The 25,486-nt window shown below is 40.1% G+C and overlaps 1 protein-coding gene across 10 annotated transcripts in view; it reads right to left on the reverse strand.

The window, feature by feature from the left end:
- Positions 1-18,478: 18,478 nt before the first annotated feature.
- The window catches only part of OSBPL6 (oxysterol binding protein like 6), a 202,893-nt gene continuing 195,885 nt past the window's right edge, over positions 18,479-25,486 (reverse strand). For all 10 annotated transcript variants that reach the window (XM_060177651.1, XM_060177660.1, XM_060177658.1 and 7 more), the window contains 3 exons: positions 23,640-23,766; positions 20,746-20,868; positions 18,479-18,834 (listed from right to left, as the gene is read on the reverse strand). In XM_060177651.1, coding sequence (XP_060033634.1) covers positions 18,726-18,834; positions 20,746-20,868; positions 23,640-23,766 — 359 coding nt within the window. In that variant the 3' untranslated portion in view covers positions 18,479-18,725. The remainder of the gene's footprint in view (positions 18,835-20,745; positions 20,869-23,639; positions 23,767-25,486) is intronic.

A 25,486-nucleotide genomic window follows, 5' to 3' on the forward strand; every position in this document is an offset into this window, starting at 1 on the left:
TTGAGAAACACACAAACATAGAATATTACATTGATTTATCAACAAAAACATTCTTAGATATAAGAATCAATAAACACTTTTAAAATCAAACAATAAAGGTGTCCATTTGGATAAGTGTAGATCATATCTTTCTCTTGAAATAGATTTTGAGCCATTCTACATTAATGAAAAGCAGATTCCTTGAAAACTATAGCTTAGGGAGTCGGTTGGTAGCACAGCAGTTTAAGCGCATGAAGCGCAAAGCACAAGGACAGGCATAAGGATCCCAGTTCGAGCCCCCGGCTCCCCACCTGCAGGGGAGTCTCTTCACAGGTGGTGAAGCAAGTCTGCAGGTGTCTTTCTCTCCCCCTCTCTGTCTTCCCCTCCTCTCTCCATTTCTCTCTGTCCTATCCAACAACGACGACAACAATAATAACTACAACAATAAACCAACAAGGGCAACAAAAGGGAATAAATAAATAAATGGAAAAAAAAAACTATAGCTTAGGCAAACTTGTTATTACTAGTCTCAACAGACAGAATCTTGTATTTACAGGACTTATAATTTATTTTTTATTAAGATTTGGTTTACTTATTAATGAGAAAGATAGAAGGAGAGGGGGGATGGAGGGTAGATAGCATAATGGTTATGCAAACAGACTCTCATGTGAGGCTCCAAAGTCCCAGGTTCAATCTCCTGTACCATCATAAGCCAGAGCTGAACAGTGCTCTGGTAAAAAAAAAAAAAAAAAAAAGGAGAGAAAGAAAGAACCAGACATCACTCTGGTATATGTGCTGCTGTTGGGAGTGAACTCAAGAACTCATTCTTTAAAGTCCAATTTTTATCCACTGCACTACCTCCCAAACCACAGGGTCCATAATTTATTAGAAGATCTGTTTTATTTATAATTTCTTACTTGTTCTTTTTACAATTTCTGAAACAATTACTCTCTTTAGCCAAAATTCTAAGTTTAGCAATTCCTTATTAAGGCACACATAATACTATTAAACTTCAAAATCTGTCCTAACTATAGAAATATTTTGGACAAAATCACTTCAATCATTTCTTTTTTCTTTCTTTTTCCTTTCTCTCTCCTTTTTACCACTGCTCAACTCTAGTTAATGGTGGTGCAGGGGATTGAACCTGGGACTTTGGAGCCTCAGGCATGAGAGTCTCTTTGCATAACCATTATGCTCTTTCCCCTGCCATTTTTTTTTTTTGCCTCCAGGGTTATTGCTGGGGCTCGGTGCCTACACCATGAATCCACTGTTTCTGGTGGACATCTTTTTTCCATTGTTGTTGTTGTTATTGCTTGTATTGGTTGTTTCTGTTATTGTTGTTGTTGGATAAAACAGAGAGAAATTGAGAGAGGAAAGGAAGAGAGAGAGGGGGAGAGAAAGATAGACACCTGCAGACCTGCTTCACCGCTTGTGAAGCGACCTCCCGGCAGGTGGGGAGCCTTGAGCCAGTCCCTGCGCTTTGCACTATGTACACTTATCCTGGTGTGCTACCACCTGTACCCCCACTTTAATCATTTTTAACCTTTTTCAAGTGATTAAAAATTATCATTTTTTCCAAATTATAATTTGTCTTTAAAGCAGTTTATAAAAATGACATTTTTCTTATATAAACATCCTAGAAACACATTTATAACAACTTTGCAATAGTTTTTATTCCTTGAGGTTTTTTTTGTTGTTGTTAAAGTTGTTTTTTTTTTTTAAAAAAAAAGATTTTATTTACTTATTAATGAGAAACACAGGAAGAGAAAGAGCCAGATATCACTGTGGTACATGTGCTGCCGGGAATTGAACTCAGGACCTCATGCATGAGAGTCTGATGCTTTATCTACTGCGCCAACTTCTGGACCACTATTCCTTGAGTTTTTTTTTTTTTTAATAATTTTTATTTTTCAGGGAGCTGGGCAGTAGTGCACATGTCGCAAAGCACAAGAGCCAGTGTAAGGATCCCAGTTCGAGCCCCCAGCTCCCCACCTGCAGGGGGGCTGCTTCACAGTCTGTGAAGCAGGTCTACAGGTGTCTATCTTTCTCTCCCTGCCTCTGTCTTCCCCTCCTCTCTCCATTTCTCTCTGTCCTATCCAACAACAACAGCTATGCCAACAATAACAATAACAACTACAATAAGCGCAACAACAAGGGCAACAAAATGGGAAAAATGGCCTCCAGGAGCAGTGGATTCCTAGTGCTGGCACTGAGCCCCAGCGATAACCCTGGAGGCAAAATAACAACAACAACAACAATAATTTTTATTTTTCAAAGTTACAATCACTTTGTTATGCAACCCATTTCCAGAATTCTTTTATTTCCCCTTCAAAATTGAAGTTCTATCCTCTAAACACCAATTCTCTGTCTTGCACAGCCCTTGGCAGTCAGTCAACCTGGGACTTTGTTTCTGTGAGCTAGACTATTAGTACATGCATATTACATAAATAGAATCTTGCAGTAATTTCTTTTTGTGACAACTTGACGTAGCATAATGTTCCCAGGATTATGTCATGTAACCACATGAATCAGAATTCCCTTTTATTTAAAGATTGCATAGTATGACACTTAATATCTACATCACATTTTGTTCATTGATTTCCCTGTAGGTGGATTTGGGTTGCTTCCACCTATTGGCAATTTGGACTGGTGCTCCTCTGAACATGTACAAATAGCTCTCTGAGACCTTGACTTTCAATTAATTTGGCTGTTGTTACTGTTAATGGTCCCTTTTGGGAATTCCATTTTCTGGCTTCTGTCAAGAAGAATTTAACCAGCTATGAAGTAACTGCCGTTAAGCATACTGTTAGTATGTTAGATGTTGTTATAGTTTTCTTATTTTGTAAAAGTTCTCATTTTAAGGCCAGGGAGATAACACAGTGGTTACAGAGCAGTTATATTATTATTATTATTATTATTATTATCAAAGTTTATTGTTGGGGACAGTTTCTATCTAGTGGGGAGTACAATTATGTCTTAATATGTGCTATAGTAATTCTAGGGTAATAGCATTCTGCAAAAAGTTGTACGTGGGCTCTGTTAGGCATAGATCATAATTAAGTCAGTGGAAGAATGAGCCCAGAAAAACCTTGACATAGAACCATCACTCTAGGAAAACGCCAGTGCTTGCAACCTGTAAGGCATCATCTGTCCACAGATGGGGAGACTAAAAAGTGTTACATTCCACAGAGTAGATTTTTATGCCCAAGGCCCTAAAGTTCCCAGGTTCAATCCCTAGCACCACCACAAAGCAGAGCTGAGTAGTAATCTGGTTAACAATAACAAGTCCTCTTTTTTTTAAGTTTAGACCTTTTTTATTTTTTATTTTTTTGCTTCCAGTAGCGGGGAGCTTGGTGCCAGCACTACAAGTCCACCACTTCCGGCAGCCTTTTAAAAAATCTTTCCTTTTATTCAATATGACAGAGAGAAATTGAGAAAGGTGAGGGGTGGGTAGAGAGAAGGAAAGAAAGACACCTGCAGATCTGCTTCACTACTGTGAAGTGTTTCACCTTGAAGGTGGGGAGTGGGGACTTGAACCCAAATGCTTGCGTGTATCTTTGCACAGCACTATGTGCACTTAACCGGGTGTGCCACCACCTGGCCCCCTACAATTAGACTTTGGGAAAAATAATCACCAAAATTAAAAGGTGGCGTTAATGAAGCTAACTTTTTAAAAAATATTTTAAATATTTATTTATTTTCCTTTTTGTTGCCCTTTTTATTGTTGTAGTTATTGTTGTTGTTGTTGGTGCCATTATTAGATAGGACAGAGAGAAATGGAGAGAGGAGGGGAAGACAGAGAGGGAGAGAGAAAGATAGACAACTGCAGACCTGCTTCACCATTTGTGAAGCGACCCCCCTGCAGGGGGCTCCAACTGGGATCCTTATGCCGGTCCTTGATCTTTGCACCAGGTGCATTTAACCAGCTGCACTACCGCCCAACTCCCATGAAGCTAACTTTTTAAGAAGGAATACAGATTTTATGTATTATTTACTGAACAAACCAGGTCACCTTTGAGAAAGTACTAAAAAAAAAAATACCATATTTTTTGTTTGTTTTATTTGCTGATGAATTAATTCTTTTTGGTAATTAAAATAGCAACTGCTGTGAAGTGAATTCAAAATTTAATTAAAGAGAAATTGAAGTTACTCAAACTGAAGATTAGTCTAGAGAAAGGAGAGGGAGAGAGAAAGATTTGGTTAGTTACTTCCCTATCCATGTAAATATTGTTCCTAAGAGTCCAACGCCATCACCATGCTGCCTTGTTCATGTATCTGTGCGTGTGTTTTCACTTACCAGAAATCATGTACTTCTCCCCAATTCTTTGTCAAGTTTAGTATGACAAACCAGAATCCATGGGGAAGAGACTCCTCAGCCTCTTTCCCCTGCAACAATATAATTTTCTAACAAAAAAGAAAAAAAGGAAATCTATACTCAAACTCATATTTAGCGAAGGGAACATTATCTCTAAGGCAAATGCAGTTTATGTGTGGGGAAATGTGAAGATCATGACGAAAAATCTACTATAAAGAATATCTTGGGGGCCAGGTGGTGGTGCACCTGGTTGAGTGCACGTTACAGTGTGCAAGGCCCTGGGTTCAAGCCCCACCCGGCCCCCACCTACAGGGGAAACTTCACAAGTGGTGAAGCAGAGCTGCAGGTCTCTCTCTCTCTCTCTCTCTCTCTCTCTCTCTCTCTCGCTATCACGCTTTCCCTCTCGATTTTTGGCTATCTCTATCCAAATAAATAAATACAGATACTTTTTTTTTTTTTTTTTTTTTAAAGATGATCTCGGGGGTCCGGCGGTGGCGCAGTGGGTTAAGCGCATGTGGCGCAAAGCGCAGGAACCGGCATAAGGATCCCGGTTCGAGCCCCCGGCTCCCCACCTGCAGGGGGAGTCGCTTCACAGGCGGTGAAGCAGGTCTGCAGGTGTCTATCCTTCTCTCCCCTTCTTTGTCTTCCCCTCCTCTCTCCATTTCTCTCTGTCCTATCCAACAATGAATTGCGTCAACAAGGGCAATAATAATAACCACAAGGAAGCTACAACAAGGGCAACAAAAGGGGGAAAAAATGGCCTCCAGGAGCGGTGGATTCATGGTGCAGGCACCGAGCCCAGCAATAAACCTGGAGGAGGAAAAAAAAAGAAAAAAAAGAAGATCTCTTGTGGGGGGTGGGCGGTAGTACAGCAGATTAAGTGCACATGGTGCAAAGCGCAAGGACCAGAGTAAGGACCCACCTGCAGGGGTGTCACTTCACAAGCGGTGAAGCAGGTCTGCAGGTGTCTTTCTCTTCCCCTCTCTGTCTTGCCTTCCCCTCCTCTCTTGATTTCTCTCTGTATTATCCAACAACAACAACAGCTATAACAATAATAATAACAACTACGAGGACAACAAAACGGGGAAAATGGCCTCCAGGAGCCTGGATTCATAGTGTAGTCACCGAGCCCCAGCAATAACCCTGGAGGATATATATATATATCTTTTGTAGATGTGTGGGCATGGTTTCTTGAAGGCCCACATATAACGGGGTAAAAATTACAGCACGCTTCTGTTACAACGTCTTCTCTGACTAACTTAAGACCTCTGGAATTCATTCTTTGTGCCCAATTTTGTGAATTTATTTTCATAGTTGTATTGATGGGATGATGCAGTTTGGTGATATATTATTAGAAAGAAATGATTTTTTTTCTTTCCATTTCTGACACTGACTTCCTAAAGACCACAGAATTTACTAAGGTAGAGAGCTATAATGGAGTTTGGTTATGCTAATTAGGTGACATTTGGAAAGCATTTAAGGTTGGTTGGTTTCCTAGGCAAGATCTTCCTGCCCACGCCACTTAGAAGCAAAACTAAGGTACCAAATTTTGAGAAAAGAGGAGGCTTGATTTTGAGGTTAACTGACAAGGAGATAGGAGAGAGGTCTCAAATCTGTCTCATTCATTTGGGGATTGGATGATCTTAGGAGTTTTTTGGGGAAAAAAAAACCACTATCATGGAAATGGAGTTCTTTTTTTAAAATTTATGTAGTTACTATTTATTTATTTTCCCTTTCGTTGCCCTTTTTTGTTGTTGTAGTTACTATTGTTGTTATTGATGTCATCATTGTTGGGTAAAACAGAGAGTAATGGAGAGAAGAGGGGAAGACAGAGAGGGGGAAAGAAAGATAGACACCTGCAGACCTGCTTCACTGTTTGTGAAGGGACTCCCCTGCAGGTGTGGAGCCTCGGGCTGGAACCAGGATCCTTATGCTGGTCCTTATGCTTCGCACCACCTACGCTAAACCGCTGTGCTACCACCCGACTCCCCATCATTTTTTTTTTAACCAGATCGTTGCTCAGCTCTGAACTAGGACTGAACTTTGGAAATTAGAGCTTCAGGCATGAAAATCAGTTAGCATAACCATATAATGTCTCCCCAATCCTGCAGGCATGATTTTATAATTGGATAAGGGAACTGACTTTTGATAATCATGGTTATGTAATTACAAACTATGCAGGTAAGAATTTTATCTATGGTGTCTCTGTATTAAGTATTTTCACCACCCCCCCACTATCTTCATTGCATATAGCAAGGGGAGAGACATCCCTTTGGCATTTCAAACTTCTACCACTTCTCAGTCTCTCTGGCCCTCTCCCTATTTTCTTCCTTTGCTCTTACATAAGAATTTCTGGCATATACAAAAAAAAAAAAAAGACAAAGATACATAAAAGAAATACGTCTCAATGCGCATGCTTCTTCTCATCATAATCTTAGGAACACGTTCCCAGGAGGTGAAACTATAAGGTTCCCACACCTCTGTGCTTGGACAGTATCTGGAGCCTGCCACACATCCTGCCTCACCAACCCACTGCTGTTTGGCCATGTCTCATTCCAGGCACTTGAAAGCCTTCATATTCCAACAGGATTGAAATAGATGGACTATTACTGTTTGTTTTAGGAAAACAGATTTGGGGACTTTCTTTGCATTTTTCCAAACACTTCTACTTTTTTTAAAAAATTTTTTTATTAGCTTTATTTATTGGATAGAGACCGTCAGAAATCAAGAGGAAAGGTGACAGAGAGGGAGAAAGAGACAGAGAGATACCTGCAGCCCTGCTTCATCACTTGCAAAGCTTTCCCTCTGCAGGTGGAGACCAGGGGCTTGAACCCGGGTCCTTGCGCATTCTAACATGTGTGCTCAACCAGGTGCACCAACTTCTGGCCCCACACTTCTACTTTTTAAAAGTAGAAATTGGAAAGTTGAAGATCAAGGCTGATAAGTCCTCTATTTAAAATGCACAGGAAGACACAAAAAGAGGACATGCTACCTTTTTTAAATTTATTGTCACCAGTGACAGAAAGTCCTCCCCATGGAGCTCCTGGTAGGCCTTCTGACTTGCTATGGGCTTGATCCACTTGGGCCCCTGTGTACCACATAAGAGTTCTACAGCACTGGAGGGAACTTTAATGCTGTATCTCTCCCTTTCTGTATGTCTATGTTTGAAAAAATAACTCTAAATGGTGAAATCATGCATGTGTGAGGCTTCTGTTCCTTTTATTCTGCTCCAGAGACAAACACATGCACTTGTGTGCATGTACAAGTATGTACACACACACAGACACACACACACACACACACACACACACACACACACACACACACACACACACAAATATTCCCCCTTGAAAACTCTCTAAAGAGAAAGCATAATAGTTATGCAAACATAGTTTTATGTCTGAAGCTCCAGAGTCCCAGGTTTGATCCCTGCACCCCCATTAATCAAAGTTGAGCAGTGCTCTGGGGGGGGGGGGCGCAGAGAAACCGAGTGAGCTATTGCACGAGAAGAAGAACATCTCTACGACTTTCTCAAGACACTAGCAATTGAAAACTTTGATCTGAGCATCTTGTGCTGTCTTTATGAACTACAACTTTAATTTTATAATGTTGATACAAAATAGTCATATTTCTAAGATTTCAAAAATATTTTTACATTTATTTACCTAGTCATTAAATAATGGTTTGCGAGATGATAAGATTACAGGGGTATAGTTTCATACCACACCCTTCACCAAAGTTCTGAACCACTTCCCTCACAATAACCACCATAGTTCTCACAAGATATTAGACACAGTTTAATCCTCCCCACTTTTTAAAATATTTATTTATTTTCCATTTTGTTGCCCTTGTTATTTAACATTGTTGTGGTTATTGATGTCATTGTTGTTAGACAGGACAGAGAGAAATGGAGACAGGAGGGGAAGACAGAGAGGGGGAGATAAAGAGAGACACCTGCAGACCTGCTTCACCTCTTGTGAAGTGACTCCCCTGCAGGTGGGGAGCCGGGGGCTCGAACCGGGATCCTTATGCTGGTCCTTGCACTTTGCGCCACATGCGCTTAACCCACTACACCACCGCCCGACTCCCTGTCTCCCCCATTTTTTAATACAAATAAGTTTAAAATCCAGGGGCAAGTCCAATGTTCTGGTATTTTATTTGAAAACAGTTACTACATAGATACTATATTAAAAAAAAAAAAAGCTGGCAAAGTGAATACTTAGTCTTTTATATCCTACTGGAAGTGCTTCCAATTCACTGATTCTGTGGAAAAATCATTAAAATATACAATCTCCCCAAGACTAATTATGCAACTGATTTAAAACTTATTGAGTTTCCAGGGCTTTTACAGATTTAATGCTCTTATATACAATATTCATTGAAGAAGCATAATTCTAACATGGTGATGGCACAGATTCAACAATTAGTTTTTTAGTGAAAAATTCCTTTCATTAGGAAATTTCACTGCAAGCTATTTTCTGTAGAAAGTTGCTTGCAATGTTTTCCTTAATACACATTGTATTTTTTTTCCTATCTCAAAGTAACCATATGCCAACAAACTGTATGTAGCTACTTAGCTTCATATTTTTCATTTCATTATAAGCACAATCCTTTCATAGTAGGAGTTTGTTTTTTTTTAGAGAGAGAAATGGAGAGAGGAGGGGAAGAAAGAGAGGGGGAGAGAAAGATAGACACCTGCAGACCTGCTTCACCATTTGTGAAGCGACCCCTTTGCAGGTGGAGAGCCAGGGGATCGAACTGGGATCCTTATGCCGGTCCTTGGACTTTGTGCCAGGTGTGCTTAACTCGCTGCACTACCGCCTGACCCCACTCCCCCATAGTAGGAGTTTTTCAAACAAAGATTAAAAAAATATATATTTCTGAGAAGAATCTGACCTAGGTAAGAATTTGCAGCAACACCTCATCATGATAGTGTCAACCAGATAATTAAGAAAGTTTGGGTGGGGGTAGAGAGCATAATGGTTATGTAAAGAGACTCTCATGCCTTAGGCTCCAAGGTCCCAGGTTCAGTCACCTGCAGCACCACCATAAAGCAGAGCTGAGCTGTGCTCTGGTAAAAAAAAAAAAAAAAAAAAAAAAAAGCTTGCTCATAGGATTTTTGGTAGTTTCCCTACCAGCCAGGAGACCATGGGCATTTTTTTTTGCCTCCAGGGTTATCACTGAGGTTTCGTGTCTGCACTATGAATTCACTGCTCCTGGCAGCCATTTTTTCCATTTTGTTGTTGTTATTGTTGTTGAATAGGATAGAGAAATCAAGAGAGGAGGGAAAGAGAGACACCTGCAGACCTGTTTCACCACCGCCCATGAAGCGACTGCAGGTGGGGAGCCGAGGCTCAAACAGGGATCCTTACTCTGGTCCATGTGCTTCTCGACATATACGCTTAACCCCCTTCAATTTTAAACTCTCCTTACAACAGATAAAGTCAAAGCACAAGTCCCTAGACTCTGCAGAACCAGGTCAGCAAAGGGGTAAGTGGAAAGAAGGGTAAGGATGGAGGAGACTCACTAACAACAGAAGGCATGAAATGGTAACCCCAAACAGACAGCTTTGCAAATCAATACTACTTCAAGAAAAACATAAAAGCTGAGGAAACAAACAAACAAACAAACAAAAAAAGCATCTTTCCTCAGAGACACAGACCAAGTCTAGGAAGGGATGACAGCTGGAGGCAGGTAGATTGATTCAAACTCTAAAGAGTAAAGCCTTCAAATTCTCTGGACTGGTTACGATGCTTCAGGAATCATCCTTGTCCATTAACAAAACTCATCTTGAAGATTCCAGAGTTCTGCAATCCCCTGCCCTCACCTCCATATTATAGTACTTGCTTTGGGAGAGTCACACACACACAAAAAAAAGACAAAAACGCACAGCAAAGTGAGTCACAAGTCACTGAATACTAATCAATTTTTGGTTCTTAACCTAGAATTTCTCACCAACTACTGAAGGCCACTATGAAAAAAGCAATCAACCAGAAAGACAGTTTGGGAAAAGAGTGTGAGGGAGAGTGGGGGGAGGGTTAGCACATGCTCACAGAGGTCCTCCATCTGTGTGTCTCAAACTTTCCTGGGCAGAGAGCTTGTACTTGGGGCCCAGGTAGTGGTGCAGTGGACAAGGTGTTGGGCTGTAAAGCATGAGGCCCTAAGTTTGATCCTTGGCACCCTGCATGCCACTCTCTCTTTTTAAAATTTTTTTAATTGTATTTATTTATTGGATAGAGACAGTCAGAAATCAAGAGGGTTGGGGAGATAAAGAGGCAGAGAGAAAAAGACACACCTGCAGCTCTTCTTCACCACTTGTAAAGCTTTCCCCCTGCAGGTGGCGACAGGGGGCTCGAACCCTGGTCCTTGAGCATTGTAAGATATGAGCTTAACCAGGTGCGCCACCACCGCTTTCCCCCAGGTGTCTCTTTATCTCCCCCTCTCAATTTCTATCTCTATGCAAAATAAAAAAATAAAACACAGAGTGTTGATCAATACATAAAACGTACAGACTCAGAATCTTTGGTGGGAAATTTCATAATCTGCCATAAACAAACATCCAGGGCTCCTTGCTCCCTTGAACCCACCCATTCATATGCTCCCAAGGAACTTGGTCTCCATCCCATTTAGGCAACCAATGTTTCTTTCCCAGAATTCACTTCTCTGTTACTCATGATCAGCTTTTCTCTTTAGTGGCACTTAATGGCAATCATACTGAATCTGACTGTTTCCAGGCAAGTTTTCTTTCTTTTTTTAAAGTTTTTTTTTTGTATTTTATTTATTTATTTTTGGGTAGAAGCAGAGAGAATTTGAGAGGGAAGGGGATGATTGAGGGAGAGAGAGAGGGAAGGAGAGGGAGAGGGGTAGGGAGAGGGAGAGAGGCTGGGACCTGCAGACTTGCTTCACCTCTCATGAAGCTTTCCCCCTACAGATGGGGAGTGGGGAGCTTGAACCCTGGTCCTTGTGCATTGTAATGCGTGCACTCCACCAGGTGTGCCACCACCTGGGTCCTCCAGCTAAGTTTTCTACTTGTGAGTAACAGGCTTTGTGGGGGTAGTTGTGGTGGTGGTGGGGTGGTCAGGGGAAATGAGATACATTTTCACCTTTACACAAGCTACCAAGGGCAACTCACTGGACTTTGGGAACTTCAATTTCATTTTTTTCAAAATTCGATGTAGCATCTTCATCCTCAGATAGGGAATGAAGGTGCTACAAGAGATGGAAAGATAGCTTTTCTTGAGCGTGACAAGCTTCAAATGTTTGGGGCTGGGGAAATAACCATTTCTGCACAGCTGCTTATCCTTCTGTTAAAACATCATTATGTCCTTGTTCATTATCTAGCCATCATTTCAGGCACAGTCTGAAGTCCCAAGGCTTTACTGATGTGCTTTTTTTTCATTATAAACAAGAGAATGACACTTTGTAGGCCTCCCTCGGTGCCACCAGCAACTTCAGTTACTTTGGAGGTCTCCAAGAGGAAATGAACTTACTAAGTTTTACGGCCGCTTCAGTAACAAAAACGTGTTTTCTAAGTATTTCAAAAGTGAAATTCCTACTGGGCTACCAGAATGAGAACTTAAATAACATTCTCTCTTATTTATTTAATTATTATTGGATAGAGACAGAAATTAAAAGGGAAGGGTGGTGGTGCATCTGATTGAGTGCACATGTTCCAATGCCCAAGGACCCAGGTTCGAGCCCTCAGTCCCGACCTGAAGGGGGAAAGCTTTGTGAGTGGTGAAGCAATGTTGCAGTTGTCTCTCTCCCTCTCTTTTGTCCCCATACCCTCTAGGTTTCTGGCTGTCTATATCCAATACATAAATAAATAAAGATAATTTTAAAAAAGGGAAGGGGGTATAGAGAGGAAGAGAGACAGAGACACCTGCAGACCTGCTTCACCACTTGTGAAGTTTTCCCCCTGCAGGTGGGGATCAGGGGTTTGAACCCCAGTCCTTGCGCACTGCAGTGTGTGTACCACTGCCTGGCCCCAATAATTCTCTCTCTCATACAGTATGTTACTATTTTAAGATGGAGATTGGGTAAGTGCATGAGAAGCACTGAAGACACAGGTCTACCTACAAGCACAGAGCAGTTCAGAAAAACCCACAGGCAGTAATTACATGAACATATACAGATATTTATAAGCCATGAAGAAGACCAGTGACTACCTTGGGGCAAAGGATGGCCAGAGGCTAGAGAAGCTCTAAAGGGCCAGGAAAAATATTGTGGTGATGTGGTTCTACTGTGTGCCAAACTGTACATTTCAGAATATACGAAGTATATTGAGGGGCCAAGTGGTGGTGCATCTGGCTGAGCACACATGTTGCAATGCACAAGGACCAGAGTTCAAGCCCCCGGTCCCCACCTGCAGGGGGAAAGCTCTGCGAGGGGTGAAGCAGGGCTGCAGGTGTCTCTCTGTTTCTTTCCCTCTCTGTCTCCCCCTTCCCCTTGATTTCTGACTATTTCTATTCAATAAATGAATTAAGATAAAAAAAAATCAAGTATACTGTACCTTAGTTTTATCTCAAGAAGTCTTTAAAAATAGGCTTGAAATGAAAATTTTTCCAGCAAGAGCTTAATCTCCCAAAGAAGTAATTAGATGAGGAGAGCTAGGGGAGTAGGGTGTGCAAGAAGAAAGAGGTAATAATTTTATCATTCTTTCCTGAATAGTGCTAAGAAATTCAGCTACTGGGGGTCGGGCGGTAGCGCAGCAGATAAAGCGCACATGGAGCAAAGTTCAAGGGCTGACATAGGATCCCTGTTCAAGCCCCTGGCTCCCCGCCTCCAGGGGAAGTCGCTTCATAAGCGGTGAAGCAGGTCTGCAGGTGTCTTTCTCTCCTCCCTTTTTCTCTCCCCTCCTCTCTCAGTTTCTCTCTGTCCTATCCAACAATAACAGCAGCAATGATAACAAAAGCAACAAAATGGGAAAAATAGCCTCCAGGAGCAGTGGATTCATAGTGCAGGCACTGAGTCACAGAAATAGCCATGCAGGGAAAAAAAATTCAGCTACTTAGCTTAGTAACTTAAAGTAAGAACAAACAGAATCCAAATATTCCTATAACTTGTTCTGTGAAAACTCAATATTCCTCTCTACAATTGCTCTAATTTGTATCTAGAAGCATGATTGATCCTCCCTTAACCCCCAAGATAAAAGTATTCTTACTTTTTTTTTTTGCTACCAGTCTGGCAATATCAAAGAAATAAGCAATATACAATCCACAAACATTTAAGTATTCCATAGTATCCTAAATTCAGTGACTTCGTTAATTCTCTTATCCTGCAATTGCGTGTAAATCCTGTAATATTTACACTTAGTAGCACAGTGTAAAAGAATATACATGTGTAGCCATGTCTCTCACTATACTGGGATTAAGAAAAAGGAGACAGTGAGTTAGGTCAGATAGCTGCTTTGAAAAATAACATATATAGGGGCCAGGTGATGGCGCACCTAGTTAAGTGCACACATTACAGTGCACAAGGAGCCAGGTTCAAGCCCCAGATCCCCACCTTCAGGGGGAAATCTTCATGAGCGGTGAAATAGGGCTGCAGGTGTCTCTCTGTCTCTCTCTCTCTGTCTCTCTATCAGTCCCCTCCCTCTTCATTTCTGCTTGTCTCTATCCGATAAATAAATATAATTAAAAAAATTAAAAGGAAAGAGTTTTAAAAAAGATACATATAACTGACAAGTGACAAGATATGCCACCTCTTCACTCCTGAGTTGCTTTAATCATGGGGCTTGTGATATTGGACATACTGGTTTATCATAGCCACTTTTGAATAATTTGTTTATTTATTACTATTTTTTGCTTTCATTATGGAAGAATTAAAACTAAGCCTTTTAAAAACAACTTTAAAAGCCAGAGATGCAGCAAAGGTCTCACAATCTGTACACTCATCCCATTATGTACTAAAGTTAAAGTCAGGTTGCAGGATGACTTAGGCAATGCATAGCTTACATGTGCTAATTTCACAAGATAAATTAAATTGAAATTTGAATTTCAATACTGATTAAATCAGCAATTTCCCCTAAATGTCTGGAAAGCTTTTAGAGAAAGGTGGAAAGTGAGAGAGAGAGAGAGAGAAAGGAAAGAAAAAAGATAAAAGCCCCAATGCTTTAATTTTAGCTCTAATGACAGTTTTTCCCATCTTCTCCCAAAAGAACATTTCTAGAGCACAAAATAGGTTCAGAATTGTTTAATTAGATACATTCTATATATCTGAACATAATGGCTCCCATAGAAATAAACTAATATTTTGTACACAAACTTTATTTACTGTGCCACATTCAATACACCAAGTCAAGCTAAGTGCAAACATGTATTACCACCCCTGGTGTGTGAGGAGCTCTGTTCTCACAAACACTTCATTATCCAGAATGACGGAGAACAAGATTGTACAAGATGAATAATTAAAATCCACAAGGAAACAGCAAAAAGAAACATATACTAGATAGTTCTCCAGTCACAGCTATAGCCAGAACTAAACAAAAACAGTCTTACTGGTTTCCCCTTCAACTCTGCCCGCCCCCCCCCCCTCCAGCTGGTCCTTGGGGTAGCAGCTAATGATAGATTATTGGAGTCCCTAAAGGCCTGAGGCCAGAATAAAAGGTCTGGAAAATAACGACCTGGCATTCCTTGTATTGAAAATCCTTCATCTTCTCTTACCCCCAAAACATGTTTTGTAGTTATTACATCATACAGAACTCACATGTACTATTAAAAGGTATCTCAAATGAGGATTATTCTGTTCAATTTCCTGGAAACCATGGGATATTTAAAAGTAATCCATGAAACATAATGACTTAAGTTAAAAAAAACAAACCTCAGTAAAATAATAGCAAAATATTAACAGCAAACTTACACCCTGGGTGGCAGCATATGAAGATAAAAATAATGTTTCTGGCTGACTCTTGTGCTTCTGATGTGTGTGCCATCGACCTGTTCAATCCAGTCACATCTACGGGACCACTGTCACCTATTACTGCTTCCTTAATGACCAACTCCCAGAGACAAAGCAGTTTAGGAATAAACACAGGGAGATATAAAGATATTATTAACTGGCTCCCCATCCCGTATCATACCAGACATATTAGGGAAGAACAAGAAAATTCCCCTTGAAATAAAAGGGTCTATATGAAATTTTAAGAAGTAAATTAGGTTTATCAAGAGTGACCTAACATTTATTCTAACTTTTTGCCATCTAAACTAGTCTCAAAAAACCCCGAGGATGCAGATAAAATCCCAAATAGAATAAATCTCACAATTCTATAACCACAATATATAGAAGAGGTGCAAAAAAATTTTTAAAAAAAGGATAAGAAATGGGGAATGAAGTCCTTATACTTAGATAAATGTTTGATGGGGAGATTGCTACTTGATAAGTGTTATCTAACACTAACTGATCACTTAAATTGGAAGTTTAATCAGGATACTAGAATCTCCAAAGATATTCTAAATGAGTCAGACCATAAGATGTGATTTTAATTAATTTGACATTCTCCTCATTCTCCTCTTGAAATCCTTTACCAGAATTTTTTAGGTCTGTCTAATCAACAGTCAGTACCCTGATCTGTAGCTTCAATTTATCGTCCAATGAGTAGTTACTCTTTTTAAAAAATATTTTATTCCCTTTTGTTGCCCTTGTTGTTTTATTGTTGTAGTTATTATTGTTGTTATTGATTTCATTGTTGGATAAGACAGAGAGAAATGGAGAGAGGAGGGGAAAAGAGGGGGAGAAAGATAGACACCTGCAGACCTGCTTCACTGCTTGTGAAGTGACTCCCCTGCAGGTGGGGAGCCGGGGGCTCGAACGGGTATCCTTATGCCGGTCCTCGCGCTTTGCACCACCTGCGCTTAACCCACTACGCTACCACTCAACTCCCTGTTTTTCTTAATCAAAACCCAAATGCTAGTTGTGATGGTTGCTTCCCTGATGGGTCCTGGGTTCCTATTTGTTTGTTTGTTTGTTTATTTTTACATTATGGGTGGGAGGGAGTCAGCAAATTACAGTACAGCTGTTGACACATAGGCGCAATTTCTCATCTCCCCCGTGACAGTTTTATGCAAAGCGCTCTCACGGCCCTGGGTTCTTTTCCAGTTGCCTGAGAGAAATCATATCTGATGACTACTGAAATTTAAATTTCCCCCTTCTCTATTTATAATACCTTTACTTTCCAGAATGAATTTTTTATCTTTAAAATTTTTTATTTTATTTATTTATTGGATAGAGATAGCTAGAAGAGGGAAGGGGGTAACAGGGAGAGAGACAGAGAGACAGCTGCAGCTCTGCTTCACCACTTGCAAAGCTTTCCTTCTGCAGGTGGGGACTGGGGGTTCGAACCCAGGTCCTTATGCATTGTAACATGTGTGCTCAACCGGGTGCACCACCACCTGCCCCCCTTTTATCTTTAAGTTCAATATTTTGCAAGTGATCAGGGAAGTATATAGAAGTACAGACCATGACCACTTTAATTATATTTAAAATTTATTAAGATTTTCAATTCTCATTAAAGGGATGTATTCCCCAATGCAGAAAAAAAAATGACATTAAGATGAATGGGCAGAAAACAACGGATAATAAATGAAAATTTATAGTATTAGGGGGCAAATACACCAGTCAATTTAAAAGGGGAATTAACGGCATTGAGGAACGCTGGGAGGATACTGCTTGAGTGGAGTGCTTGGATCTGGCAATGGATAGGGAATTTACTTGAAATGAATTTTCATCCTTAATCAGTGTGTACTATAACACATATTTATGCACTCAGATAAAAGTAGGCATGTGTTTTAGAATAACTAAAATACTGCTCCACCTAGTGGAAATTTCAGCTTTCTTTTATACTTTCAGCAGTTTTGGTTTGATATTATGTATTAGTCATTATCAGAGCAGAAATAATATGAAAATCAACACTTCATAGTCAGATGTCACTAACCTTGCTATTAGAGTTTAAAATATGATGATTAGAGTTTAAGTTTAGAATATGATGGTAAGAATTCATAGATAAAAACTAAGAATAACATATATGTAACTGTGGAATTCTCTAGGAAAATCTTCAAAGTGACTAAAAAACAAACAAACAGGCATTTACGTAGTTACCTATGTGCAGAAACTCAGGAATACTGATGGAAGCCTTCTACAAAAGCCTCCACATACTAGAGAAGGAAAAATGCAGATCTCAAGTGTGCAAAACATATTCCTGCCTCCTCTGCTTTGTGCTGGGGTGGGTAAATTCCTTAGTTTAAGCTTATATATGTCAATAGCAAGGTAAATGCTTAATATATGGTCATGTATCACATAGAACCAATTGATGAAAACAGATAGTTGAACATACAACTCACTCAACGCAAATACGCCACTCGTATTCTTGCTGCTGTTCTCTGTGCCAACAGGTCGGGCATAACTAAGGTTATATTGTGCTTCACTCAAAAAGTTACATTGACAGTACTCCTCAGTTCACACAGAAACAGAAACCCCATGTGCTTTTTGTTATTTCCTTCTAAGGGATTAACACTGATGCCAGATGCCCAAATCAAATACAGATTCTGACAAATAAAGGGGCACATGTGAATTTAGGTGGAAGAGGGATGGTTTATTATCTGGATACAAGAATGGGTCTTAATGAGCAAATGTGAATACAATTATCAACACTTTTCCCTTCTTATCCTTCATAAACACCATACAGCAAACAGTCAAAGTAAAGCTCATTCATTGTTTACTTGTTAAAAATTCATTGAAGTTAGTATCATAACTTTTTTGATTCCCAGAAAGTGACTCATGCCATGATTCAAAAGACCTGTCCTTCACATAAACCTATGAGCAAACACTTAAAAAATGATTTATTGTACATCTTTGCATTTCTTAAGGCATGAACAATGGCGCACAGATGGGACAGGTTCAGAGAAGCATCACGTTGTCATTGGACAGGGCCAGTGCAAGTCCACCACATCAAACAGACATATTTCAAGTCTGAGCTGGCCAGCTGCAGGCCCAGGAGTTCCTACGATGAGGGGGATGGCGTTTCCAGATAACAGACCAGATGTGGCTTTTATGTGTGTCGTGTTGCTTGAAACTCTCTGGATCAGCTTTAAGCACCAGTTACAGTTTTTTTTTTTTCTTGACAAACTCTTCAGACTTTGGGTTTGATATTCTGTTCCTTTTATTCTGCTTTTTGAGAAGGGTGTGTGGTTTTTCTTTCTTTCTTTTCTTTTTCTTTTTTAAGGAATATGGTTGCAGCAAAACAGAAAGGATCCAAAAGTGGTTAGGGGCCTTGTCTAATGCACTTCTGAAAGTCCATTATAAAGATGAATAGAAAAGCAAAAGGTCGGTTTTCAGTCAACCCAGAAACCACGCAGAGCTCTAAGAAACATAAGTGTGCATAGTTATTAATTCATTCGGAGCATGATATGTTGTTGGCTAGCTCTACAATCTCAGTTCACCAAAGAACAGGGCTGTCTACTTTGCTAAACCCAGGGTCCTTTCGCAGCTCCCAGTAGGTGTCATTAGAGACCCAGGCTTCTCTTTGATTGGCATCAATCACTTTTCTGTGAACATAGAAAAATCAACATTAGCCACACATCAATCACATCAAGGTGACCTGACAACTGGGCCCTTTCCTGAAGAAAGGATATGTCCATATGAACAGTACTTTGTGAGTAACCTCCCTGCTTACTGAGGAGGTCACCAGCTTCGACCAGAAATAACTTATTTTGTTTTTAAATGTTCAAAATGGAAGTGGGTAGACTTATGGAAAGAGGTGTGGAGGGTGGGAATTAATCATCTCTAGGCAGGGCTGGAAAGTGAAGTGTCCCAGTTAAGATTTTTACTGTAAGGGGCCGGCTGGTGGTGCACCTGGTTGAGTGCTCAGGTTACAAAGCTTAAGGATGGGAGTTTAAGCCCCCAGTCTCCACCTGCAGGAGGAAAGCTTTGCGACTGGTGAAGTAGGTCTGCAGATGTCTCTCTGTCTCTCTCCTCTATCTCCCCGCTCTCTCTTGATTTCTGGCTGTCTCTATACAATAAATAAAGATAATTAAAAAAAAACTTTAAACAAAGATTTTTACTGTAACTTTAACTACGAGTTTCAAAGGCCCAGGCTTAAGAAGGATCGTCTGTTTCACTTGTGGGATGGAATATGCAACTTCAGTAGTTCTATAACTCTCTGCTGGGCCCATGTCCAGATGCCTTCCTTTCTTTTCCTCGCTATTCCTTTCCTTCTCTTTCATTTCCAAGCCCTACTCAGCTCTGGTAATGAGGGTTTTGGGAACTGAACCTATTACTCCTGAGTCTCAGGCATGAAAGTCTTTTGCATAACTATTGGGCTGTCTCCTGAAAGAAGTTGACTTTTCATCTAAAGGGCAAAGTTGTATTTCATCCTGGGACAGTGATGAGATGGCAACTTTAAACAATATGAAGTTAGTCTGAGTTCTTTTGTCCTAGCTCTGGAGGGCATTAGACAAATTTGGAAAGTGCAAATTAATTTGTGTGATGTCCATATAGTTCTGCAAATAATCCAGTAATAATCACCCAGAATCACACCACAGATAAATCAAATACAAGCTCCACATAACAGAAATAAAATTAAATATCAATGAAGTGAGGATGGGTAGTGAGCTCCCACCATATCTTTGAGGGAAGAAGTAAGGACAAGTTCCTTTCTTTCTTTCTTTCTTTCTTTCTTTCTTTCTTTCTTTCTTTCTTCCTTCCTTCCTTCCTTCCTTCCTTCCTTCCTTCCTTTCTCTCTCTCTCTCTCTCTCTCTCTCTCTCTCCAAAGCACTGTTCAGCTCTGGTTTGTGGTGTGGATGACTGAACCTAGGATTTTGGAGCCTCAGGCATTAGAGTATCTTTGCATAACTATTATGCTATCTACCTCTGTCCAGAGAATAGGTTTTTATCATTCTAAAAGCTGAAGGACAAAGAATGTTCTGGGTAAGACCTTCACCTGTTTTTTGCTGCCCTTCTAAAAGGAAACAGCTGACAGAGAGGAATTTACTTTTCAGGTTACAGAGTTTTCAGAAATATCATTCAGTATCTTCACTGCTAAATCCAAATGTACAAAATAAGTCTAACTTTTCTACCTTTAAGCTACTGAAGGCCAGGAAGAGAGTGTAGAGGTAGCACAGAGGACTTGCACTCAGAGGTCCCAGGTTTGATCCTTGGTACCACCAACAGCCAGAGTGGAGCAGTACTTTTAGCAAAGAAAGTAAGTAAGTAGGCAATTAAGTAGTAAATAAATAACTGGGCTGGGGAGATAGCTGAGCAGTAGCTCATAAGACTTGTATGTGAGAGCTTTCATCGCTGGCGCTACCATATGTGAGAGTTGAAGGACGGCATGCTGAAAAACACAGATAAATTCTGAAAATAACTCTCATTTTCTTTTTACCTGGAGTTTCTCTTTGCTTGTGATAACAATTTGCCATACATGGAACTGCTGGGGGCAGGGGTGTAAACTGACTTACTTAAAGAATTTTGGTATATGTTCCAGGTTATTTTCTTCCATGTATCGTCTTCGAGATCTCTGGAGTTCTTCAACTCTTTGCTTCTCTGCTGCTGCAGCTTCCAAATTTCCCTCTTCCAAAAATCTAAGCAGAAAGCAGACATTATCCTCTTCTCAGAGAAAAAAGAAGTGTCATTTGCATAAAGTAACATACTGGTTGCTATGAATAAAACATAGTAGTAAACAGTCAGTCTGATAACAGCCTCTCACCACTGCTCCAGACCACTCAGTCAACACACTAGTTCTGCATATGAACGATCTGTTCTTATAGGTTTGGCCTTAAAGGTTTTTCTGTGTTGTCTAGACTTCTACAGCTTGAGATTTTCAAGATGACTATGACTATACAGATCAGGGTTAGAATAGCATATATCGGGGACCGGGTGGTAGCGCAGCGGGTTAAGGGGACATGGCGTGAAGCACAAGGACCTATGTAAGCATCCCGGTTTGAGCCCCCGGCTCCCCTCCTGCAGGGGAGTCGCTTCACAAGTGGTGAAGCAGGTCTGCAGGTGTCTGTCTTTCTCTCCCCCTCTCTGTCTTTCCCTCCTCTCTCTCCATTTCTCTCTGTCCTATCCAACAACGATGACAACAATAACAACAACAGTATAACTATAACAATAAAACAACAAGGGCAACAAAAGGGAATAAGTAAATAAATACAAAAAAGAATAATAATAATAAAAAAAAGAATAGCATTCTATCCCAGATTGGGCTCTTTTTCCATATTTTAAAAAAACATCATTAAAACCATAGAAGGGAGGGTGGTTACTGGCTGCTCTCCATTTACTTTCAGAACATATTGAGAGGGAAGGAGATTTCCTGTTTTGTTGGCAAGAGTAAAGCTGATTAAAAAAAACCAAAAAACACAGAAAAGGTAACAGTTGGGGGGAACATTATAGAAAGCAACTGAAAGGAAATGAATAGTATATGATATTCAGAAAGGGAACACTGAAATAGAATTGAGACAGTGGAGACCCAGTAGTGATTTGCAATTATTTAAATTTCAAAACGAGAGCATAATCACTCTGTACAGGAAGTTTATTAAAAAAATTTGAATGTCTAATAGTGACATTGCATGTTTGAGAAGAGGGATACAAGCTAACTGAATAGTAGAACATTCAACACTGAGAACAGTTTGGCTGAAGACAGATAAAGCCAGAAAAAAAGACTGAAAACAGAAATGATCTTGGCTAGAATTTATCTGGTATGTATAATTTTTGGAAAAAGTAAAATTAATTCTGTGAGTAGTGTGAGTACAGAATTACTTAAGAATAGTTAAACAAAAGTGGAGAGTCTTTTGGCGTATTGCACCAAAGTAAAATACTCTGGGGTGGTGGTGGTGGTGGTGGTGGTGGGGTTCAACTCCTGGAACATGATGGCAGAGGAGGACCTAGAGGGGATGAATTGTTATGTGGAAAACTGAAAAGTGATACATATGTAAAAACTATAGTATTTACTGTTGACTGTATCTCCCCCCCAATAAAGAAAATTCAAAAAAAGAAAGAGGAAAGTCTGAAAGGTACTGTATTTTAAGTCCCTCTTTCACTTTGTGGGCTCAAAATCATGTTGGACAAACTCCAGATTTTGCTGCAAAGAATTTCTAAGTGACTCTGTAACATATTCTCTTCTCAGTTTAAGATCCTCCATGTAAAAGAATAAAGTAACAGAAATTTTAAAAAAGTGGGGCTGAGTGGCGGGGCATCTATCTGGTTGAGTGCATATGTTACAATGCTCAAGGATCCAGGTTCAAGCCCTCGGTCCCCACCTGCTGGGGGACAGCTTCATGAGTGGTGAAACAGGGCTGCAGGTGTTTCACCTTTTTTTTTTTTTAAATTAAATTAAATTTTTTGCCTCCAGGGTTACTGCTGAGGCTCAGTGCCTGCACTGTGAATCCACTGCTCCTGTGGCCATTTTTTCCTTTTTTTTTTTTTTTTTGATAGGACAGAGAGAAATTGAGAGAGGAGGGGAAGACAGAGGGAGAAAGAAAGAGAGGCACCAGCAGAACTGCTTCACTGCTTGTGAAGTGACACCCCTCGGGAGGAGCAGCGGGTTTGAACCCACATCATTGCGTGGGTTCTTGCACTTCATACTATGTGCAGTTAACCTTGTGCGCCACTGCCAGCTCCCACCCCCCCCACCCCCCGGAGTTTCTCTTCCTCTCTATCTCCCCCTCACCTCTCAATTTCTGACTATCTTTATCCAAAAAATAAATAAATATAAAAAAACAAACAAGTCGCAAAGCGCAAGGACTGGCCTAAGGATCCCGGTTCGAGCCCCTGGCTCCCCACCTGCAGGGGAGTCACTTCACAGGCGGTGAAGCAGGTCTGCAGGTGTCTGTCTTTCTCTCCCTCTCTCTGTTTTCCCCTCCTCTCTCCATTTCTCTCTGTCCTATCCAACAATGATGACAATAAGAATATCTACAACAATAAAACAACAAGGGCAACAAAAGGGAATAAATAAATTTAAAAAAAAACAATTAAAAAAATAAATAAACAAGTAAAAACATTGGGTTGGGAGTAATTCTGGATTTAGTGGAAAGAGAATTGGTGTATCTGTACAGACTTGGTAAATTGGGGGGCAGGGAGAGAAACTTTGTAACATGTGTGCTTAGTCTTGCTAGCCACCTCAGGCCCCAGGGAGAGAGACTTTGTTAGAAAATGTTCTGTGAGGAACTTCTGTTAAGAATCCTCTGCATACTTTTTTAAAATCTAGGCTAGAAAACTCAAATATTGTTGAGTAAATAAGGGAATAAATGATTGATTCAATAGGTAAGTGTCAGTGGTGAAAAATAAGTCTTGCTTTCATCTGCAGTGCTATATAATCATCTCGTGACCATCTTAAATACCACTCCATGCTCACCTCTGATCTGGTCGGAATCGGGCATCTGTTGGTGGAAGGAGATCTTTAAGTACAGGGTCTAACTCATTGAGTTCAATAGCAAACCTTGTGAAGCCATAGTAGAGTTCATAGTTAGTTGGGAGGGAACCTGAAATGTGAAAGGCAAAAAAATGCTTACACAATTTGGAAAAGTTGACTTAACGTAGGTGCTTAGTTAATAAGCAAATATATTACCACCTAGTGTTTGACAAAGGGTCAAAACCATTCAATGGGTAAAGAAGGTCTCTTCAAAGCTGACACTAGGAAAACTGGACAGTCACATGTAGAAAAGTAAAACTATCCCGGTTCGAGCCCCCGGCTCCTCACCTGCAGGGGAGTCACTTCACAGGTGGTGAAGCAGGTCTGCAGTTGTCTTTCTCTCTGCCTCTCTGTCTTCCCCTCCTCTCTCCATTTCTCTCTGTTCTATCCAACAACAATGATATCAATAACAACAACAATAACTACAACAATAAAACAATAAGGGCAATAAAAGAGAATAAATAAATATTAAAAAAAAGTAAAACTAGACCACCACCTAACACCATACACCAAAGTCAAATCAAAGTGCATTAAATATCTAGATATTAGACCAGAAACTCTAAAATTTATAGAAGAAAATGTTGGTGAAGCTTTGCAGAACCTTCACATCAAAGATGTATTTGGAGACTCAATCCCCTGGGTATAGGAAATGAAAACAAGAGTAAGCAAAAGGGATTACATGAAACTAAAAATCTTCTATACATAAAAGCAAACTACACAAGGATAACCATGCAACTGAGTAAATGGGAGAAGATATCTTCACATCACTCATCAGACAAACAACTGATATTAAACACCTACACAGAATTGGTACAGATCTACAAACGAAGCAAAAAATAAGCCAATAAAAAATGGACCAAGAACTAAACAGTTTTCTGAAGATGAGCTAGATATGGTCCACAGACACATGACGAAATGCTCCACTTCACTGATCATTAGAGAAGTGTAAATTAAAACTACAGTGAGATACCATCTCACACCCGAGAGAGAGGCTTACATCAACAAACCAGGAAAGGACAGGTGTTACTAAGGTTTTGGAGAAAAAGGACCTCTAATGCACTGTTGGTGGGAATGCAGACTGGTGCAGCCCCTTTGGAAGACTGTGTGGACAGTCCTTAAGCAAATCAAAAATGGAATTTACATTATGATGCAGCAATGCTACTCTTTAGGCATTTATCCAAAGGACATTCAAATACTAATTGAAAGGGACATATTCACCCCTATGTTCATAGCTGCATTCCTCACAATAGCCAGAATGGAAGCAGCCTAACATCAACAGACGACTGGCCAAAGAAGTTATGGGATATATATTCCATGGAATACTACCCTGCAATCAAAAAAGACGATATTGTGTCTTTTGGTACAAAATAGATGGAACTAGAGGTAATTTTACTTAGTGAAGTAAGTAAAGAGATGAAAGACAACTACTAGATTGTTTCACTAATATGTAGAATCTAGAGACGTGCTTCATATGAATGTGAAAAACAAACAAACAGAAAAACAGAAGCAAGCCGACTGTTTCTAAGACTTGTGAGAACTATGGTGGTTATTTTGGGTGGCGGGAGGGTGGAGGACACAGAATTTGGTGGTGGGTGTGATGTGGAACTATATACACTGTAATCTTACTATCTTGTAACCTACTATTAATAACAAGTAAAAAAAACTGAAAATAAAAATTAACCCAGAGAGTCAAAAGTTTAAAAAAAAATCAATAAACAACTGCTAAATGAATGAACTCAGCACTCTACAAGTAGGAAATTTAAATACTCACTGACGTCTCTTAGGAAACC

The sequence above is a fragment of the Erinaceus europaeus genome, chromosome 18 (assembly GCF_950295315.1).
Source record: "Erinaceus europaeus chromosome 18, mEriEur2.1, whole genome shotgun sequence".
Taxonomy (NCBI): Eukaryota; Metazoa; Chordata; class Mammalia; order Eulipotyphla; family Erinaceidae; genus Erinaceus; species Erinaceus europaeus.